This window comes from Monodon monoceros, unplaced genomic scaffold, assembly GCF_005190385.1.
Source record: "Monodon monoceros isolate NGI ecotype Baffin Bay Population unplaced genomic scaffold, NGI_Narwhal_1 Super_Scaffold_9, whole genome shotgun sequence".
Taxonomy (NCBI): Eukaryota; Metazoa; Chordata; class Mammalia; order Artiodactyla; family Monodontidae; genus Monodon; species Monodon monoceros.
In genome coordinates, this window is record NW_021703786.1 from 53,437,500 (window position 1) to 53,459,124 (window position 21,625).

At 53.6% G+C, this 21,625-nt stretch overlaps 1 protein-coding gene across 1 annotated transcript; it reads right to left on the bottom strand.

The window, feature by feature from the left end:
* Positions 1-229: 229 nt before the first annotated feature.
* On the bottom strand, positions 230-20,263 carry SLC13A2 (solute carrier family 13 member 2). The gene is made up of 12 exons (XM_029212241.1): positions 20,162-20,263; positions 8,008-8,136; positions 7,092-7,228; positions 6,782-6,996; positions 6,046-6,226; positions 5,822-5,944; positions 3,749-3,967; positions 3,448-3,536; positions 3,039-3,160; positions 1,750-1,911; positions 1,366-1,503; positions 230-873 (listed from the first exon to the last, which is right to left on the bottom strand). The coding sequence occupies exons 1-12, from the start codon at positions 20,261-20,263 to the stop codon at positions 703-705; spliced, it is 1,788 nt and encodes a 595-aa protein (XP_029068074.1). The 3' UTR covers positions 230-702.
* Between the last annotated feature and the right edge of the window lie 1,362 nt (positions 20,264-21,625).

Here is a 21,625-nt window from a genome sequence, read left to right on the forward strand (position 1 = left end):
CTGCTTTCCTGGGTGGCTGCGTCCACTCCGACAGGCCTTGGCAGAGCTCCCTGGCCATTACCTTCTCCCTTGGGTGGGAGGGGTGCCAAGGGGGCCGCCATACAGGACAGATGCCAGGTCCCCTCCCAGCGTATTTCCCAACCTGGGGTCTGAACCATGTTGGGGAGAAGCCCTGGAAAGTGCCGTGAAAAACCACCACAGATTCTACTGAAAGACTTTAATGGGGCTGATATTTGAACCTCCCCCCAGACCTGAGAGGCTGGGGGGAACTCAGTATGTTGGGCCGGTCCCAGAGACTGTAGCCATGGCAACTGCTGGTAGGCTTTGCTGCCCAGGCAGCTCCAACCCTGAGTTTCAATAAATAGAGGACAAAAGGGTCTGGTCACCCACCGAGCTGGGGAGACAAAGACCTGGAGTGCCAGGCAGAGCGCGCTGTCGCGTCTGTGACCTCGCAAGTGTACGTTGTCAAGCACACATCACCTAGGATCAGCACACACACACGTACACACACACACACGTACACACACTTTCCTCAGACGCGTAGGACTGAGCTCACATACATCTCCCTCGAAGACACACATGAGGTTAGGTATACATGTGCCTTTCTCTCAATGTTTGCCTTGGAGCCTGGGTTTCCCCTCCCAGCTCAGAGGAATAGGAACGAGGTGGGTCTTCCTGGCTTGGGCCAGATTATACCGTGCTCTAGGGGCTGGGTGTTGTGACGTTTGCCTGGCTGACCCCACAGAAGCCTGTGGTGTTGGACTGGGCCCAGGAGGGGAATCTGTGCAGGTCGAACATGGGGATGCTCCAGGTGTTGATGGCCAGCGTGATGACCAGGACCCCGATGATGTTGAGCATGAATCCTGCTCGGGCCTGGGGTGAGGAGAGCCAGTCTGAATGAGTGGGTGTTGAGCTGGGCCAGTACCCATCCCTTAGGTGTTCATAGGTGCTCAGGAGCTCTCTCACTAGCAAACCTCTCCCTGGGAAGTCCTCCCTTGGGTCTAACCTGCAGCACCAGGTGGTGCCCCTACCACCGGCTTTAATCCCAGTGCTCACAGGGGAAAGGGGAGCTTCTAGAGCCCTCAGTCATTCTCTCTGAGTCCATATCCCTGGGTCCGGGTGCCTGGCATCTTGGTGCCTTCCCTAAGTTCCTCACCCCTCCTCTCCCTCTCAGTGGCCTAGGGCTGGCAGGGCCTGAAGATACTCCAACTGGGGGTCACGTTCCAGCCTCCCCTGCTGCCACCCACCCCAACAGCGTCCACTCTAAACTCTGAGAATCTCAGCGGCTTTAAGCTACTTTGTGGTCCACCAAGATGGAAAGACAGAGCGGGGAGTGCTGAGGCATTGGAGACCCCTGCCACTCACCATGTCTTTCACTTTGAGGCCTCCGAATGAGAAGGCGATGGCATTGGGCGGGGTGGCCACAGGCAACATGAAGGCCAGGGAGCTGGAAAGCGTGCAGGGGAGCATGACGTAGAGAGGGTGGATGCAGATGGCCTGAGACTGGAGGGGGAGACAGTGGGGCAGAGCTGATCGCAGTCTCCATCCCAGAGGGGAAGGCGTGGCCCCCATTCTCCTGCTCCCCTCTCTGAGGGACAACCCCCATCCCCACCCCAATATACACTCTGGCCATGAACCCACCACTTCTGCCAGAAGGTACCTGGTGACCTGGAAAGGGCCCCTTGACCTCTGCAGGCAGTGTGGGCAGAAGGGCTGCCTGGAGGAGGTGTGTCTGCAGGGCCAGCTCACCATGGAAGCCAAGATGGGCAGGAAGATTGTGGTGGTGGCCACGTTGCTGGTGCACTCAGTGAAGGTGGCGATCAGGAGGCAGAGGATTAAGGCAATGGCGGGAGGCGGCACACTCTCCAGCGGGGTCAGCTTGTCCCCCAGCCACTTCGACAGGCCCGATTCCTGTAGGCAGAGGAGGGTGGTGTGTGGGAGGCTGGGCTGCCTGGGGCCCCAGAGTCCCCTGCTGAGGCTCTGGGAGGGTCCTGCTCTTGCCTGCGTCTCTCTAGAATCTTCAGAGACAAGGGCAGCTTGGGAGAAGGAAGATGAGACCCAGCTGAAACCTGGGGGCCCCCTCTACTGCTCTTGAAGGACAGTTGGGTGTGGGCAGAAGGGTCAGATGGGAAGCGAAGGGGCTTTCTTGGGAAACCTGGGGCTTGGGGAGAGTAAAGACTTTTGACACCGTTTACTCCTGCTCTCCTGACCTCTCTTCAGGAGGTTCCTGGCCAACCTTAGCCCTCTGCCTGCCCCATCCAGCCTAGCAGGTTGGGACAGGGGGCGACCTTGCTCCCAGCAAGGAGGGAGAAGGGGAAGGGCCCTGGTAGAGGCTGGGAAGAGGCCAACAGGGGGACGGGGACAGTTCACAGGGTCAGAAGAGCTCCAAGGTCTTGCCTTGCCCACACCTATAATGCCAGACTGTGAGCCCCAGGGAGCTGGGACTTTAGTATATACAATGTTGCCCACTTAGCACCCAGCACAGCGCTTGGCACAGTCAGTGAGCGCTTGATGGAGGAACTAACCAATCCCTGACCCAGGATAGCTCCTGTCCGTGCAGTGAATGAGCTTAGCCAGAACACCGAGGCCTGGGGGTGCAGGTTCAGGGATTTCTGTCTTGGATGGAGGCTATGGGGAATGACGACCCGGTCCCCAGAGCCTGGCTGGGTATGATCATGGTGCCCCCTGGTGGCCTCAGCCAGCAAACTGCGTCAACCCAATGCCAGCCAACTACTCCCTGGTGCTAAAGCTTTGGCATTCTCTGTCTGGCAGGCGGTGAGGGGATGGACTGGGTGATCACCGAGTACAGTCCCTGCTCACCAGAGAAGCCCCCACTAGGGAGAGGTCCCTATGGCTTGTGTTTCCTCCCCCTCTCTTAGGGCTCTAACCTGTTTCTCCAGCTGCTGCAAAGGCTCTGCCCACCAGGGGGCTCCTAAGTGGGGGGTCAGGGCTCCCCTGTGTGGGAGAGAAGCAGGGCCCCTCTGTCCCCGTCACAGGGTCTCCCTCAAGTGGGTTGGGGAGGGGGTGGGGTCTGTCACCTCACTGCCCTTGGCCAGGGCAAAGCCACCGCCCAGAAGGAGCACGATATTCCAAGGCATCTTCTCTTTAACTATTGTCCAGTTGAGGAGGGCAGGAGGGGCCTTCAGCTTCCCTGGTTTTCCTACTCCCCAAGCAGAAGAGGATGGGTCACCAAGAGCCAACAGGCTTTCCTCCCCTTCCCTTCCCCCCTCTGTACGGGTGGGTCCCTATCAGAGCTTAATGCATGGAAGAGAGGGACCCTCAGTTCTGCAACATCACGACTTTGTCCCTGAGTCCCTGTGCCCTTGGCAAATCACCCCAGCTTCTCTGGGCTTGGTCTACTCCTGCCGAGTGTGGTCGAAGGGACGTCACATGCCAGAAGGCGGGGTCTGCCCAGAGGCCCTTCTCTGCCCCAGATCAGGTGCTTACCTGGTTCCTGAGTCAGCCCTGGGATCTTGGAGGGCACGATGAACAAAATTACACCGATTAAGATGGCTACTGTCCCATCGGATGGCATGCTGCGGGCGGGGCAGGGAGGGCAGGCTTAGCGGCTTAGGGCTGCTCAGGGTCACAGGATGGAGGGGGGCTGGAGAGGAGCCCCTCCCACAGATGTGCCAACCCCTCCTGGCAAGTTCCCCCCACCTCAACCCAGCGTTACCTCCTGTTCTGCGTTGGGGGCCCTGCTCCCTTTCCTCCTCTTGGAAGTATTTCTCCTCCCCGCAGTGCTCACCTATTCCCATTCTCATCGGAAAAAGCCAGGTTACCCCAGCCGGTGAAAAAGCCTGGCTCCCGAGTGAACCAGAGCACCACCAATAAGACAAAGAGGATGGTGACAGCCTTTTCTGCAAAGGTCATGGGGCCCAGCCGCTTGTGCTCTCTCCGGATGACTTCGAAGGCTGCTCGCTCTTGTTTCCTCATCTGGTCCCCCAAGCCACAGCTCTTCCGGAAGCTGCAGGTAGGGGTGGGGACAGCTCGTAAGGGCACCACACCAGGCAGGGGAGCAAGGGGCTGTGAGTGCCTGTGGTTTTGTCGTTGTTGTTGTTTTGGCCAGTGCCACGCGGCTTGAGGGATCTTAGTTCCCAGGCCAGGGAGTGAACCAAGGGCTACAGCAGTGAAAGTGCTGAGTCCCAACCACCGGACTGCCAGGGAACTCCCATGAGTTGTAAATGTTCCCAAGGTTCTGGAAGAAGAGCAGAAGACTCTGGGGTGTCATGGCTCTTATTTAGCAGAGGGGAGGCTGAGGATGGGGATTGGGTTTCCCTGTGCTTGTCCCTGCTCCATGTGCCCCATTGACCCCTCTGTCCTTCCAGGAATTCTCTTGTGCTGAGCCCTCCCTTGTCCAGAGTGAGGAGGCCCTAGAGGCCTAGACCCCAGGCCTCCTTCTGGCCCTGACTCATCACTCCCCGCCTCCAATAGCCTTTCAGGATATCCTCCGTTCCCTCTCTTACTGCTTCTGGGCGTCCTCTGCCAGCCTGGGCCCCACCCACACTGTCCTCTGAGGAACAGGAGTCTGCAGCCCACTTCCATGTGCTTAACTCACTTTGACTTTTAACTTTTCACTTGGGCAAATCTCAACTCCCCTGCTGGGCTTGTGAGTTCCTCAAGGGAAAAACCATGCTTCACACATCTTTGAATCCTTGATGTTGCTTAGCACTGTGCTGGTCTCTTTGACTAACACTTTGCTTTGTACCATCCCCAACCTCAATCCAGCCTCCTTGCACCTGCCCAAGCAATGTTACAGCAACAATGCTTAAAAACTCTCAATGGCTCCCCACTGCCTGGGCAGGATGGACAAATAACAACTTATACCCACAATAACAGTCATACCACCACTCTTAGCCTGTACCATAGCAGACATCACTAATCAATCCCAGACTTGATTCCAGCTGAGCTCCAGCAGGGTCTCACATGATTTTCAACTCAGAGCTCTAGTGACTACTAGTAATCAAGGGCTGGAAGTGGGAATAGAACCTCTTTACTACTCTTGGCCTCAAGAGCAAGGTCCATACTCTTTATGTGGCACATGAGATTCCCCATAATCTTCCCCTGCCTACTTCTCCAGCTTCATACGCTGATCCTGTTTGTGTTTCAGTCACACAGAACTAGAGTTCCCCCAAACCCAGCAAGCTCTTTCTCGCCTCTGTACCTTTGTACACAAGCTCTTCCTGCTGCTGGAATGACTTTACCTCGTTCTCTACCTGGCTGACTTCTAACTCTACAAGATTCAGCTCAGGCATCATCTCTGCCAGGGGACTTCTAGAATCTTCACCGTCCTGGGCTGTCCTCCCACAGCACCTGGGCTTTCCTCTGTCACTGCTCCTACCTTATCATCACCCGTTAGATGGTGAGCTCCAAGGACAGGGACTGTCTAATGCTTCTAGTGTTCTCAGTGCCTAGCAGAGGGCCAGGCACACAGTAGGAGCACAACAAGGACTTTTGTAACTGACGATGCTCACAGCGTGTGCTTCTTAAGCACCTGCCAAAGGATTGGGGATTGTTATGGAATGGGACCTGGCCTGGGCATCAGGAGATCTGGTTTTCAATCCCAGCACTGACACATCTCGTTGTGTACCATGTCTTGAACCTCAGTTTGCTCATCTGATAGATGGGCTAATACTCTCCAAACAGTAATTCCCTCAAATGGGGAGAGGGCCAAGTGCACAGAAGGGCCTTGGGAGGGAGAGGCCTTCTCACCGGGATGGTGATTATGCCCTTTTCCGCAGGGCTACCTGGGTACCCAACTGGAAGCTCCTAGAGGGTAAGGGCAGGCACCTGGGCAGCTCTTACCCACTCCACCACTTACTTGAAGCCTAAGAAGAGGAACTGCAGCCACACCCAGGAAAGCAGCAGCAAGATGACCATGGTGGGGAAGGCAAAGAAAAACCAGGAGGCGAAGTTCACCACGTTGCCATTTTGGGGAAAGATCCTGAAGAGGGATTCAGGCTGCTGTGTGACGTTGCCCGGTGACCAGCCTGCTCCACTTGCCCCCCAGTCAGAATGCAGACCCCCTCCCACTCAGTCACTCACGAGTTGACCTGGCCTTGCAGTACCAGGTTTGTTGTGGTGCCAGTCAGGGTGGCGATGCCCCCGATGCTGGCCGAGTAGCACACACACAGGCTCATGCCCTGGGTGAAGCGGAGCTGCTCCTCGTTCCGCTGTGCCCTGGACTCCGAAGGAACAGGGTGGGCAGGGCCATCCTGCTTGTTGTCTGGGAACAAGGGAGAGCTCAGGTTGGGGATGGGTGCAGGGCCAGTTCTGGGGAGCATGGTGGGAGCTCCAGGGCCTCTGGGGCACCTTGTCATTCAGCAGCCTAGACCCAGGCTGGGGGGAGGGCAGAGGCTGCTTCCAGGTCTGCAAGGGCCAGCACTCCCTGGAGTCTCAGGCCGGAGTGATCCCCCCAGACACCACCTGGCCCAACCCCTCTTCTGAGAGAGGGAAACTGAGGCACAGAGAAGGGAAGAAGACTGTCCAAACCACACAGGAAGAGTGGAGCCTGGACCCCTGACAGCCCACCCAGGCTTCCGCTCTCAGCTTGCCAGGGTGACCTAGCATCTTGGTTTGCCCAGGACTGAGGGAATTCCCTGCCTGTGGGACTTTTCATTTCAAAACCAGGAAAATCCCAGGCAAACCAAGGACACGTTGGTCACCGAACTTCTTGCTTCCCTCTTCTCTCCCTAAACGTGCCAGGATGACTACTCCTATCATGGGCATCGCCTCAGACCCTCCTCAAGGACTGAGGGTTCGGGGCAGGGCCTGGCGTCACCTTTCTCATCAAGCTTCGTCTCTTCCTTCTGGGGACTCGGTTCCTGGAGCTCAAAGGCGGGGTTGTTCCTGCCCTCCTCAGCATCCGTGCCCGTGGGCGTCTCGTGCAGCTGATCCAGAACGGCATGGGCAATGGGCACCATCATGGCAGTGGTGGCTGTGTTGCTGATCCACATGGACAGGAAGGCCGTGACCACCATGAAACCCAGGATCAGCCTAGCGACGGACAGACAGACACACTGGTGTTCCAGCATCCCTTCAAGGGCACACCACCACCCCAGGTCCTCCAGACTTGGTCTGTGGGAACTCACAGGGAGGGCCGCACCCCGATGGTGAGAAGCACGCGGAGGGCGATGCGCTTGTGCAGATTCCAGTGTTCCACGGCCAGGGCCACTAGCATCCCCCCGATGAATAGCATGTTGCTGTCCTTAAGGTACTCAGTGCTGACCTGGCAGGCGGGGACAGTTGAGAAGGAGGAAGGGGTCCCCCCGTGCCTCTGGGCGTACAGGGTGCCGACACTGATATTCCCGCAAACGGAGGTTGGTCCCCTGGGCTCTTGGACCCAAGTGGAAACGGTCTTTGGATCATCTGCCATTTAATATTAACCAGTTTCCTGTCTTCCTGCCAAAGTCATTCTTTCTCCCCTCAGGAATGACTGAGACATCATCTAACCTGAATCCACTCCTGTTGCAAGCCATTGACTAGGAGATAAAGCATTTAATGTTCTTTCTAGAAACTAACGCAGCAGTTCTCAGTGTGGTCCCTGGGCCAGCATCGTCAACAACCTGGAACTTGCTAGAAATGAAATGCTTAGACCCTGCTCCAGATCTCCTGAGTCAGAAACTCTGGGGTAGAGCCAGCAATGTGTTTAAATAGTTCTGCAGGTGATCCTGATGCATCTGCTCAAGTTTCAGAGCCACTGAACTAGAAGGATACAAACTCTCTAGCTGGCTATCAAGGCCCCCTTTTCCTTCCCTCATCTAGGCCTAGTTGCTCCCACTTTGAATTAACTCTTGACACTAACCATGTACCTGGCATTTCTAGAATGCCTTCCCCCCTGTCTTCTAGTTGACTCCTCCCTCAGTGCTCCCCAACCTGCCAAGCAGAGGCAGGGACCCCTCTTCCATGTGCCCTGTTCTGTGGTGAAGCTTCCTCCGTCATCAGCGTCCTAGGGCAGACCCCCCTCCATCCCTGGGAGCACGTCCTCCTGTGGGTGGGGAGGCTTACCACGGAGGCACCCATTATGCCCATCATGGGGAACATGACGGTGGGGAGGAAGGCGGTGATAGCCAGGGGCAGAGCCTCGGTGCACCAGAGGAACGCCATGAGGATGATGGTGTAGGCACAGTAGGCTTCCTGCAGGCGGGAGGGGAACAGCAAAGCTGTTGGAGGGGGCAGGCCTGTGTCCCAGAGTCATGTCACCTCCTGTCCCCAGAGAAAACAGGCCATTTGTAACAGTGTGGGGAGAGCCTGTGAAACTCACAGTCCTTGATTCCTGAGCCCAAGGTCCCATTTAAAAATAGAAATAGAAAACAAAGCAAAACACTCACCACCTTGTCTTTAACCTTGGGGAGCCTAGACATTATAATCCAGCCACTGGATTATAATCCAGTCCCCCTGGGGACGGCAGGGGGCTCAGGTGAGGATGCTTACATGAGATGGGGGCTCATCTAGATGAAACTGGGGCCTGGGAAATGCGGATCCCTGCCTGGCACCCTGGCCTTCCCTGCTTCATCAAGAGCCTGTAAGAGTATATTTATTTGTATGACGATTTAAGTAGTATTTGTTTCTTCTGCTAGGAGCTGAGTTCCATGAAGACAGAGTCAGTTTTGTATCTGGATCCTTGGAGCTCAGGACCCAGGAGGCTTCAGAGCAAATCTTTTCTGAATGAATAAACCACTGAAAAGTTTTAGGAATAGTGGGGTCTCCTTCCTAGTAATCCTGGCATGACCACTGTTTCACATAACTCCCCTATCCCCACCTTGTGCGGGGAATTGTGGAGTAAACCCTGAGTCGTAGTCTTGTGAGTCTTGGGGTACCAGAGACCCCCCTTTCCCTCATGAGGCTCCCAAAGCTAGAAAGGCCTGACCTCAGGTCTGGGAGGGGACCTGGAGCAGGAATGAAGTCAGACAACCCCAGATGTCAGGGGCCCACCCTCCTTGACAGAGCCTCTCCACAGGCCTGGGGAGGGAGGATGGGGGAATCATTAGCCAGAAGGAAGCCTCCAGGGAAGGGGGTGCCTGGCATCCAACCCTCCTTGGGACACCTGCCCACTGTTTGCCAAAGGAAGAGGCTGCCTGCTGGGACTATGGGCTGGGGGCTCCTCTCTTACCTGTCTCAACTGCCCTGCCCCTCTTGCTTTCTCCACCTGGTATAGGCTGGGCTCACCCCTTGTACCTCACGCCTTTAGTACCCTGAAGCTTGAAGGAAGGTCTTGGGGAGAGGAAGCTGCTGTTTACTGAGGAACTCTTAGGAGCTGGGTGTTTTCATGTTTGTAGTTACAGCCGTGGATGTGTGTGGTGGTCTTATGTTATAGATGACCTCCAGAAGGTATGTGGCTTGCTCAAGGTCACAGAACTAGGGAGTGGCAGAGCCAGGTTGGAACCCAGGCAAGGTGTGCAGGATTGCATAATTCTAAGAGCACTCCCCGACTAGTCTACATCAGTGGCATCCTGGGGGGTGGGGTGGCACCCAGCCTGCCCAGCCAAGTCCATCTGATGCCAGGCTCACTTTCTTTCCATGAAACTTCCACCACTTTCTCACCCTGGACATGAACTCATTGGCACAAAGGGTGGGGCCACCTTGATCCTTGAGCAGAGACCCACCCCTCCTCCTCCCCCAGCAGGCAGTAGATTCTGCTGAAGCTGCTGTTCCTTCAACCATTTTCTCACCTGCAGTGTGCACAGCCTGTTACCCATCTTCCCGTGGGGCTAAGGGCAAGCCAGCCCTCTGAACCCTGGTGTGCCCCCCATGCCCTCACCCCCCAGAATTCTCTGGCCAGAGACAAGGGGTGGGGGCTGGGCCGGATGCCTTTGCTGATTCAAGAAGAAAGCTCTGCTGATAACGACAGCAGAAGCATCGTCAAGGACTACTCCATGCCAGGCATGGTGCGCTATGCACTTCAGGTGGTTTTTAATGACATTTAGCTGCTCTGTGAGGTAATGACTATTGTTCCCATTTCACGGATGAAGAAACAAAGGTGCAAATAAATTAAGTAAATGTCTCAAAGTCACACAAATCAGTGAAGAATCCAGGCCATCTGGTTCTTGAGCCCCAGCTTTTTGCTTCTCCCCTGAGCTTTCTCCCTTGCTACTGGAGGGTGTCCCCCAGCCTCAGGTGCGCTGTGACCAGCAGGGTGTACGGGACTGAGTTAGGGCTCTGGATCCAAATGGAACTGTCTTCGCTGGGGCATGCCACTTCCTGTTGCCTGGCTCTGGGCAAGTTCCTTCACTTCTGGGTCCCCATCTGCACCCTCCAAAGAGAGCTGTGAGCATCAGTGTGTTGAATCTATGGCTCCTCTACTCCTTTACAACTTCCCGGTGTCCCTCTCCGTGTCTGTCCGTCTGTCTCTGGATCAAAACCAAAACCACTTTCAAAGTTCCATTCAGAAGCTTACTCTGGCCCTGGTGGCTCTGGCCCCGTGTCCCCATCCCACCCTCCTGGGTAGTCGGTCCAACTGTAGAGTTAGTTGGTCCGTAACTCGCTGACCTGCTTTTCTTGGTTCATGGGGCTCTTAAATGGGGCGTGGAATGCCAAGGATTCACGAAGTTGGATGGGAAAACAATTTCATCTTTTAGCTAACATCTAACTAAGGTTATGAACAGAGGCAACAAAACCATAGAGCTGCTGTTTTGTGGGGGTGGGCGGGGTAGGAGGGGATGCCTCGCCGTGCAGCTTGAGGGATCTTAGTTCCCCGAGCAGGAATCGAACCCGGGCCCACAAAGCGCGCCAAGTCCTAATCACAGGACCACCAGGGAACTCCCAACACCACATAGCTGTTAACGTTGCTATGGGCGATTTTGTCACAGATACTTGATTGTGGCTGTCAGCTGTTAGGTACCTGCACAGATTGGTGGTTGCAATGGACTCAAAATATATCCCAAAATATTGTTTACATTCATCACTCTTTTGAAATTATGGTAACTATTATACCAGCACTAGATCTTATTTAATGCTTTAATAAGGAAGCATCTGTATTTCTGAATTGCAATTAATTTTTTCATAGTTTTATAACTGTATTTCAAAATGGTTGGTTTCCTTTGTCATCCTATACATTTTATTTCGTGCATTTCAAAGCAATATTCTGAGAAGGGCCCACAGTCTTCACCAGACAGCCAGTGGCATTCATGGCTCAGAAACGGGAACAGAACCTGGGGGATCCTTTCTCCTTGGCCCCGCAATGTGTCTGATTCCACGATCTGTATCCCCAGTGTTAGAAGTGGGAAGTCGGGAATCAGACCTGGGCTCCAGGGCCGCCTTATACCCTCTGCCTTGTTGCCCAGCTCAACGCATCTTGGGCTGGCCAAGCTCAGCTGGTGGCCTATGGCATGGGCCCCAGCTGGCTTACGCCCCAGTCATGCTACATTGCACGACTCCATATGCCATCGGCAGAGGGCACAGCCTGCACCCTGTCTGAGGCAGCCCCTCCTAGAGCTCAGATACCAGCAGGGAAGAATTTTCTCTTGGCGGCTAATGCTCTTCTTTCTACCTCTGTCAGTACGTCCTCCTTCCGCGGTCCAGCAGGCTAGTTGTTCCCCAGCTGTTCCTTGGCTGTAGAATGTACTCCTTTCTCAGCCTGGGCTCTGGAGGACAGGGGTCAACTTTCTTTCACCTCCCTGTCTCTAGCCCCTCCCTCTTTTGCTGGTGCTGGCCTGGGTCTATAAATCCTTCCTTCCCACTTGGGCCCCTGGCACTGCTGTGCCAGGAAACTACCGTGGTCAGATCCCCATTCCTCTCTCTCCCCAGGCTGTCCCTGCCACTGAGGGGCAGGCACTGGGCCTCCTGCCTGCTCATCAGGCTTTCACTGGACAAATAACCTCTCTGCTCCAGGTCTCCAGTCCTGCTGGTTCAACACCTCCAATGCTCCCCTTTACTTCTCTCCAGCTCTGGGCCAATAGCCTGGTCCAAGCCCCTGCATCTGTTACCAAGATTTCTGCAAGAGCTTCCTTATTCACCTCTAGCTTCCTCTTTTGCCCCTGAAATCTCTTCTTCTTGCTGTAGCCAGAGTGATCTTGAGGCACAAACCTGTTTAATCCACACCCTGTCCCCCAACACACACACACACACACACATACACACACACACACACACACACACCCCTAAAAGCAGCTCAAATCCCTGCAGGCTTTCCCACTGCTCTTAGGAAAATTTGGGGGCTGGTCTGTTCCTCTCCTCCTTGCTCTCTCTGGTCCAGCCACAGCGGCCCTCTTCCAGTTTCTCAAATGCTCCATCTTCCCTGTAGCCACAGGGCATTTGTACCTAATCTCCTCTCTTGTCTTCCCTCCCCACTTTGCTCACCTGATGTCTACTCCTTCTTGAGATCTTAACTCAAATATTCCTTTTTCAGGGACGCCTCCGTGGGTTTCAGGGGTATGTTCCCCATTTTTCACAGCCTGTGCCCCTGTACCTCTTCTGCATAGCACTCATCACGGTCTGTAGTTAAACATTTGCTTGCACAAATTTCTCATGATGAATATCAACCTTTGTCGCCAGACCTTACTCTCCAGGGAGCAGGGTCTGGGTCTGTTTCTGCTCACACTAGCAGGGTGCCTGGCACCTCTACGGAGCTGACACTGGATAAATGAGTGAATGAATGTCAGACACTGGGGTACAGACATGAATCAGACCTGGCCCCAGCCTTCGGGGAGTCTGAGTGCCCTGTGTGGGCTGGTCTGTAGTCATGGCGGGCTGCCTGGCAAAGCCAACAGTGAAGAGAAGAGATAAAGCCTCAGACGGCTTCCAAACCCCAAGGCTGGCAACTTGCTTCTTTTGTGATAGGAAACAAAGGTCAGAGGTCAGGAAACCTGAGCGCCCAGGCCCAGCTTTATTGCCGCATGTCCTTGGGCAAGGTATTTAACCTCTCTCAGCTTGGGTTTTTTTTTTTTTTTTTTGATAAGAAATATTGAGCATTTCTAACTATACACACATTACTGTCTTTTATGCAGGGTCCTTTTCTACAAATGGGAATAAGAGAAACACACTCCTTGCTGGGTTATTATGAGGATGAGGGGTGTGACTGAGAAGGTCTAAGCTGTAGAGGAGTGTAGATGGCAGTGAGCTGATCGCTGGGTTGGCCTTGGCGCAGAAATCTGCTCCCGGGCTGCTGGGGAACCAGGGTGGATACATGACATACAAATGAAGATGGTAGTGCCAGGGAATCCAGGGTAGACTCTGGACACTGGGTGTGGGCAGGGTGGGGACCTGTGGGCATCACGGCCTTTACCCGTTACGGGCACAGAGCAGCCTGTGGCCCTTGGGCAGCAGCAAAAATGCCCACACTCTCAAAGGCGTCACATCTTATTCGTCCTGGTGATTGAAGGTTAGCCCTGGGGTGGGCTACTCCCACTGCCCCTCTGCGCCTGGCAAGTAGGGATGCTGCTGGGGAGTGAGGCGAGGCCCTGGGTGGCAGCCAGCACCATTGCAAAGGAGAGACCAGAGAATGGAGTCCCAGAGAAGGGGCTCCTTCTCTGAGCCTCCCTCCATCTAGACTGAGGAAGGCTTCCAGAGAGGGCACACTGAGCGGGTACTGAGGGATGAATAGGAGTTCTGTGGGTGGGCAAAAGGTGTTAGCATGAGGGAGTAAGCACAGAGGGAATGGAATGAGGCATAAAAGATCAAGATACATTCTTGTGGTGGGAAGGGATGTAATTCTCGCCTGCCTGCCAAGAGAGGAATCTAGAACTTTATCTGGAAGACAAAGGTGAAAACGGGAGGAGGCCCTTGAAGGATTGTAAACCGAGAGGGTGACACTGTCAGGTTGGTGTTTCTATTAAAAGATTACGCTGATGCCGCCATATGTATTTTTAAAAAATGTGTCCACAGGTGTTTGTATACACATAGGAAAATCTCTGATTCAGGGATTCTTACCCTTTTTTGGTACCAGGATTCCCTTAGCAGCCTGATGAAGCCTTCCAACTCCTTCTTAGAATAATGTTTTAAAATGCATTAAATAAAATGCACAGGATTACAAGGGACACCAATTATATCAAAATACAGTTATTAAAATATGAAGAAATGGGTAAGATAGTGATATAATGTGACTCTTAACTACTAAGCTCTTCATGGGCTAATGGCTACTGTAATCTCAAAGTCATGGTTAACATAATATGTCAAGGGACTGGCAACAGCTCTCATACGATTTGAAAATATCTTTGATACCTACTGGTGGCAAAGTCAAAAATATCGTTCTTTACTATCGTGGTTTGTTGTCTACGTTCATCACAGAAGGAAACGTTTCACCCTTTTGTGCTGTTGGACTTTGTGCAATGTGCATGTATCACCTAATTAAATAAATAAATCACCTCAAGATGAAAATAGGGGGCTTACACCTGCGGTACTGTGGCAGGTGGATTGGCAGACACAGAAGCTGGGAGGTGACAGGTGGCCCTGCTGGGATGTCCAGTGGGGAGATGACAGGGACTCAGAGAAGCCATGGCAGTAGAGATGGAGAGAGAGGACGGACTCCAGAGATGTTAGGAGATGGAAGACAGAGGGTTTGAGTGATGGCTGCTGGGTCGGGTGGGAGGAGGAAAACTCCAGGTGCCTTTCCTGAGCGTCTAGGTGCATAGTGACCCCAAGGAGAGGAGCCATGAGACAGGACTTGGGGAAGGAGGTGCAGAGTGGGCTGGGTGTGTGTGAGTGTGTGTGTGTGTGTGTGTGTGTGTGTGTGTGTGTGTGTGATATTCATTCCAGGAATAATAGGCCCATGCAAATGCCGAATACCTTTGAGAGACTACACATAAAAGGCGACAATGGCCAGTCCATACGCAAATATATGTCCTACAATCTCTGCAGTAACCAGCCCTGTAGCCAAACTACCACCTGCATAGCAACTGACCCCAAATGGGCAGGATTTGCTCAATGACTACCAGCTTCCTTAATTTTTGATCCCCACTCGCTCGCTACCTCCACTTCCAACTCAGGACTAAGCAGTGAAAGCCAAATGTGCTCTCCTAACAATCAGAGAGGATACCCCACTTCTAGTTAGCCCCCCTCCAGCTCCCGCCTGCCAACAACCTCCAGTCAGAGCACACCTGAAGGCTTCCCTCTTTCCACTCTAAAGCGTCCCCACCCCCTGCCTTTGAGGCTCTGCCGAAAGCAAGGATGGAGGCTGATTCCCTTCCTAGCCTCACCTGATCTCATTTGAGTGATCTTTGTTTAATTCCGCACCTTAACGTGAATGCGTTTGTTGCATCATCTTTTGCTTTAAGAGGCCAAAGGGAAAAACAATGGGTCTGAGTGTCAGAGAGAACAAAAGTGCGGGGGAGAGTCCTGACGTCACAGTTTGGGCCAGGGCCAGGGCCAGGGCCAGGCCCGCCTGCGTCCCCTAAAGAACAAACCAGCAGGCGGGAGTTGAAGATGAGAGAAGCGTTCCCGCACTCCTCCGTGCATCTGAGCCCTACAACTGCCCTGGGCCCTGCTGCTGGATTCCGCTCAGGAAAACGTACTGAAGAGTCTCCTTGGCTTTCCCATTCTTGGCCTTCACCTAGCAGCTGCTGGAAGTGTGCACATGATTTGGTCATCTGGGGGTGAAGTTCGAGTTGGGGAACCTTCTCTCTCTTCTCCAGGGATCTCCCTGGCTTTGGAGGCTGGCCCCTACTCCCAGGACCTTCCGAGGCCAGAAAACCAGGCTTCATGCAGTCCAGTGCTGATCGTGGCCACACTTAAGGACCACACCTCACTGCCCTGGGGGTGTTGACCAGACACACCCCGCCTTCCTGTTTCATTGGTGGGAACACCAAGGCCCTCATGAACAGAAGAAGTAGCCTATGGAAATAAGTCAGGCATCTACACAATGCCCGAAACTCTGTGTTGTGTTTTCCAGGGGCCCGGAATTCAGACAAGGGGCAGAGGGTTCAGGGAAGCATTGTTTATCAGGGAAGATAGAGGCCTTCCAGGCAGGCCCCGGAAGCGAGGTCCAAATTCCTTGCACAGTTTTCGTGCCCACAATCCTGGTCTGTCTTTGGGGTTCAGGAATAGCTTGCAGTAAGGGTATTTTAGTCACACAGATTTTAAAGCGCACGTGCACGCACACACCTACTGTTCTTATATCCTAGGAATGCAGGGATTCAGAGTAGGACATCCTGCCCTCTGTTCTCAATGTGAACACAGTCTGGATTTCAGCTAAGCTCTGTTCTGGCAAACATGGCACCACGGGCAGATAGTTTTCACAGATGAGTCTGTTGGGTCCTGGGAGGTATTTGCATTTTCGACTCTAACTTACTAGCTCTTTGACCTCTGAGTAAGTATTTATCCCTCGTGACCCTCAGCATAAAATCCTCACTCCTTCCCCGGACGTTATAGGGCTGACATTGGCTGGCCTCTCTCTACCTCTCTAAACTTAACCTCAGTCATCTTCTGCTCACTCAGGTCCACATGCCGTGCCGGCCTCAGTTATCCCTCCACCTTGCCAAGCTCACCCCTGGCCTTGGGTTTTGCACTACGTGTTCTGCCTAGATGGCTCCTGGCCCAGAGCTGTGCTTGGCTAGCTCTTACTTGCCAGTCAGGCCCTAGGGAAATATCAGCACCCCAGGAGGCCGTCTCTGATCACCGCATCTAGAGCAGCCCCTCCCCAAGCCATAGTCACAGCCTGCTGTATGGTTTTCACTGCATGGACAGTATATGCTTTTTGTGTGTCCCTCCACATCCCCCGCACCCCAAGGATCGCAAGTTCCCCTGAATCCTACCTCCCACCCCCTGCACCTAAACAGTACCTGTCGCACGATACTTCTTCCCTAATAAATGAATGAACGGATGAGTGAATGAATAGATGTAAGGTTGCTGGCACACCGATGGTGCTTCTTGGGTATCTGGTTGCAGGGGTTGGGGAAGCACTGAGAAGACCTCAGGCCTCACTGGCTCCCAATCACTGGGACCCCGCAGTGGGCAATGGGCATTTCTAGGATTCTGTTGCTAACTCCTCAAACACTCCTTACTATTTCCAATCCCCACGCCTTTGTTCCTGCCATTTCCTTCACCTGGCCTGCCCTCTATTGATGCCTCTGACTGTTGAAATCTCGCTCAGCCTTCAAGGCCTAACTCAGATTCTCCCTTAACTCAGATGGAAGGATTTTCTCCTTCCTCTGAGCTCCTGCAGACTTCTGGCTATAATCTGTGTGGCATGAACATGCGGTCCTCTAGATTGAAAGCATCTTGAGGACAGAACATCTGTATTCCTTTTTGGTAACCCCCAGCACAGAGCAAGAGCTCGACAGACTTCCCAGACTGAACGACAGTGGAAGGATTGACTGACGGCTGGATGGACATGGCGGTAGATGGCTCAAGTGGTGACTCACAACAGGGGACTACCTTGCATCCTTAGACAGCCTTAGCCAAGGCCAGATTCCAGTTCAGACTTTGCCTTTTTCTAGCTGGGACTTGAGGCAAATTCCTTTATCACTCTGGGCCTCAATTTACATGTCTGTAAAATGGAGACAACAGTCGTAACCTCACAGTAACTCAGAGGTTATTTCGAGAAATAAATGGTTAGTGTTTTGAAGTGCTTGGTACAATGACTAGCACACACAAAAATACCGAAGAAATGTCAACAAGTATTATATGGACACAGGCCTGAGCCTAGTCTGGGCCTCCTCTTTCCCACTTCAGGGCCCAGGGCCATGGAGGTAAGCTCAGGATCCACTGCAGAGAGCAGGGACTCAGCAGGAATTCACGACGGGGCCCTCTTTGCCCACATTCACTCATTTGACAAGTATTTGTTGAACACCTACTATGTGCCAGGTACTGGAGGTTCTGCATGGAAAAAGACAAAGTCCCTGCCTTCACGGAGACTACATTCTAACGTAGGGGGGGGTCAGAAAATAAATAGAAAATAAAGGGATACAGGGCTTCCCTGGTGGCGCAGTGGTTGAGAGTCCACCTGCCGATGCGGGGGACGCGGGTTCGTGCCCCGGTCCGGGAAGATCCCACGTGCCGCGGAGCGGCTGGGCCCGTGAGCCGTGGCCGCTGAGCCTGCGCGTCCGGAGCCTGTGCTCCGCAACGGGAGAGGCCACAACAGCGTACCGCAAAAAAAAAAAACAAAAAAAAAAACAGGGAAATGTTCAGCGGGGAGGTGTCCAGTGTTAGTTGGATAATACAAGTTTGGAAATTAGAGCTGGGGTTTCAGATTGGGGAATCATCAGCATGGAGATGCTTTTTAAGGCAGGAGGCAACAGATCACTGGCAGGCGAGGATAGGGAGAAGTAGCCGGGAAAAGTGGTCAAAGGAAAAGGAAAACCAGGAGAAGCCCAAAGAAGACAGCATAGCAAAGAGGAGGTGACCAGCTGTGACAAGCGCTGCCGAGGGGGTGAGGGAGGTGAGCATGGAACAGGGGTTTGGTGACACGGACGCTGATGGGAACTTGACAAGAGCCCTCTCGGTAGGTAGAGTCTTGGAGACTGGATCTGTCTGTCTAAGGAGAGACGGGTAGTGTAGTCAGTCTCTGAGGCCTTCTTTTGGGAGAGAGAGCAAAGAAAGGAGGTATCTGTGGAGGGACTGTGGGACTGAAGGAGGGTTTGTTTGTCTTTTCATGTGAGAGGGATTAGAGCTTGTTTGCATGCTGGTGGGAGAGATGAGGCAAAGAGGGAAAAGTTGATGATGCTGGAGAGGAGAGTATAATTACAGGAGCAAAGTCCTTGCGAGGGGCTGGTAGCCAGGGCCCCAGTGGAGGGGCTGGCCTCCGCAGATGGAACCTGGGACAGTTCATCTGAGTCAGGACAGGGGAGACAACATCTGTAGGTGGGAAGCAGGCGGCAGGGAGGGGTACAGCACAGGGAACACAGGGGCTCCTGACACATCGCACTCCCACAAGGAGGCCTGGCTTCTCATCCTGACTCAGGCTTTCCTGAGTGACCGAGGGCAAGTTTCTAAATCTTTCTGGGCTGTACCTTCTTGGGGAGTAAAATGGGCATCACAGTTCCTGTCTGTCCTTCCTTCCGGGATTAACACACTTGGCTCAGCCTGTCTGGAAACTGATCTGATGGGTCCCTAGCATAGAGATGCCACTGGCTTTGGCCTGGGATGAGGGTCATCTCATAGGTCAGCCAGGCCCTGTCACCTACCGGGAGCTGTGCCACTACCTCCCTAGTTCCTTACCCTTCTGGGATACCTCGAACAGAAATCTTGCCTCGATTTCCCTGTCTGTGACTAAAGGAAGCAAATGGCTCAATGAGCAAGTGAGGGTGGGGCGGCGGGTGTGGGGTGAGGCCAGGGCCAGGATTAGGTCTCAGCCTTCCGGAGCACAGGCTTTGTAGCCAGACCACACCCCCAGCTCTGCCACTGCCTAACTATGCCACTTGCCAGAGGCAGGTTTCCTGTGAAGCTTGGACTTCAAGGCCGCCTCCTGGACCTACCCTTCCCAAAGTCCCGTGTTAATTTTAGATTCAAGATTTTGTCTTCTTTTACTTACAAGGGGGGCCCCAAAGTGTATACTATCTGACCTCCAGAAAACAGGATCTGCCCTGGGATTTTGGGTGACTTAACTTCACTTTCCCCGTCTGTAAAATGGGAGGCAGACCTGCGTCATAAGATGGGAGAGAGGGTTCCTGGGTACATGGTACAGGGTGTGCAGTGGCGGGCTCCAGTAAATGAGAGCTGAAGTTATGACTCCTGCTGCTTGCATGGGGGTGGGCAGGAAGCAGTGGCATTTGCCCCTCCATTCAAGGTGTGCATCTGTATTGCCCACTGACAGGATCTCCTCCTTCAATTCCGACCCCTCCTCCGCAGGAGACTTAGCTCTTGGGATCACAGGTGAGCGCCTCCTCTTTCTGTTTTTGCTCTTAAATGCACAAACTGTCTGAGGCCAGCTTCCTTCTAATCCCCTTCCTTCCCTCTCAAGCAGCTAGCCCAGCTCATACCCTCCCAGTCAACTCACCTGCTTCCACCTGCACCTCCTTTACGGCGCTAGGTTTCCTGCCTCCCAAGGGGGTAGATACCAAGTGCACCTAAGCAATTCACATTGGGCTCCTACTACTGGGTGCCGAACAAAAGCCTCCCATTGACCTCTTACTCCTCAGGCCTCAGGAGGACCAGGTGGTGACAGCCTAGGCTGTCAGGCTAGGAGGGATGAATGGGTGATGCTGGTCCTAAGGATGCCCAACCCCAGGGCCACACGGCCCCTCCCCTGCTCCCTTGGAGCTTCTCTGTGCCCAGGACCCCACGTCCTTACCTTAGTCAGGATGAGGATGGGCAGAGGCAGCAGGAAAATGGGTAGGAAGAATACAATCAGGTAGAAGCGATAGGCCCACAGGCCCTGCCAGCAGGTGGCCATGGTGTGGATCCACGTGGGCTGCCGGGTCGCCCTCCAGATCCAGGGAACTGCAGGACCGACAGTGTAGCAGGTAGGTGGCTAGGCAGGCTTATATAAAGCTGCTGGAGGGTTAACCATTGACCCACCCTGGCAATCAGAGTGTTTTTAGAGTCCGGGAGGTGACAGTCAGGAAGAGGGATCTGCAGGGAGTGTAAAGATCAGGAAGACTTTGCAAACAAAGGGAGGAGGGCAAGATCCAGGGATAAAGCCTTCAGTTTCTTTCAAGAAGTTGAGCGCAGAGTTAATTCCTTCTGTGTGTGGTCTACTTAGGGCTGAATATGGAAGGAGCAGAAGGAAGGGTGCCTGGGAAGCCTCACAGCCGGCATCCACGGAGCAAGACCCAGAGCACGCTCCCCAGCCCAGTCCCCCTCTCTCTTACTCCTCCAAAGAGGAGTTCTCTGAGCAGTTTACACAGGGCCTTGGGTGGGGCAGCCCAGCCTCCAGAGACATCCTGCCCTCTGGGGGTTTCCAGTCTAGGACTGAGGAAGGGCTGCAGTAAGCCCTTCTCCTTCCAGGTATCAAGGAAACTGTCAGAGCCACTGGAACCGACCAACTCGTATTCACTGTGTGCTGTGTGATGCACTGACAATCATTCCTTTGTCTGCACTGAGCAGCACGTGGGATCTTAGTTCCACGACCAGGGCTTGAATCTGCTCCCCCTGCACTGGAAGTGTGGAGTCTTAACCACTGGACCGCCAGGGGAGTCCTCTGCAAGGACTTCATTTGGGAACAGCCACTTCCTTGTTGATGTATGATAGGGATACAGTAAAGGCTCACTTTTGTAGGTTCTTCCTGGCCCCCCACTCCCAACCCCAAGCTCCCATGCGACACTGGCAAAGATTGTTTCATTTTTTGGAAACACATTTAATCTCTCCATCCATCCATCCATCCATCCATCCACCAAACAAGTATTTGACACTGATTATATCATCAGCCCTGGACTCGGTGTTAAGGGTGCAGAGGGATTAAAATGCCGCTGGTAATAGTTAACATTTGCTCAGCATTCAGTACAAGCTTGTTAGTTTACTAGTTCATTTACTCTGTACAACCACACCAGGAGTTAGGTGTTACTATTCCATTTTACAGTTGGGGTAACCGAGGCCCCAAGACACAAGCCAGCCAGAATTCAAACATGCTTTAGGAGTGCCCTGGGGAGGTCCAAACCAGTATGGCAACTCCAGGTGAAAGGAAACAGTAGGAGTATTGAGCAAAGGCTCTTGGAAAGGGTGACACCTCAGTGAAGTCTTGAAGGTTGAGTCTAATTTGGCCCCAAGGGGACAGAGGTATGATCACAAGCAGCGGCAAGAGTGAACCAAGACCTGG

Bases quoted from the DNA above. Each gene is read 5' to 3' on its own strand.
- SLC13A2 (XM_029212241.1), bottom strand. From the start codon at position 20,263: ATGGCCACCTGCTGGCAGGGCCTGTGGGCCTATCGCTTCTACCTGATT. The intron at 6,227-6,781 runs GTGACGCCAGGC...CCTTGTTCCCAG, and splicing joins GACGAAGCTTGATGAGAAAG to ACAACAAGCAGGATGGCCCT. The intron at 3,968-5,821 runs GTAAGTGGTGGA...CCCTACCTGCAG, and splicing joins TTCCTCTTCTTAGGCTTCAA to CTTCCGGAAGAGCTGTGGCT.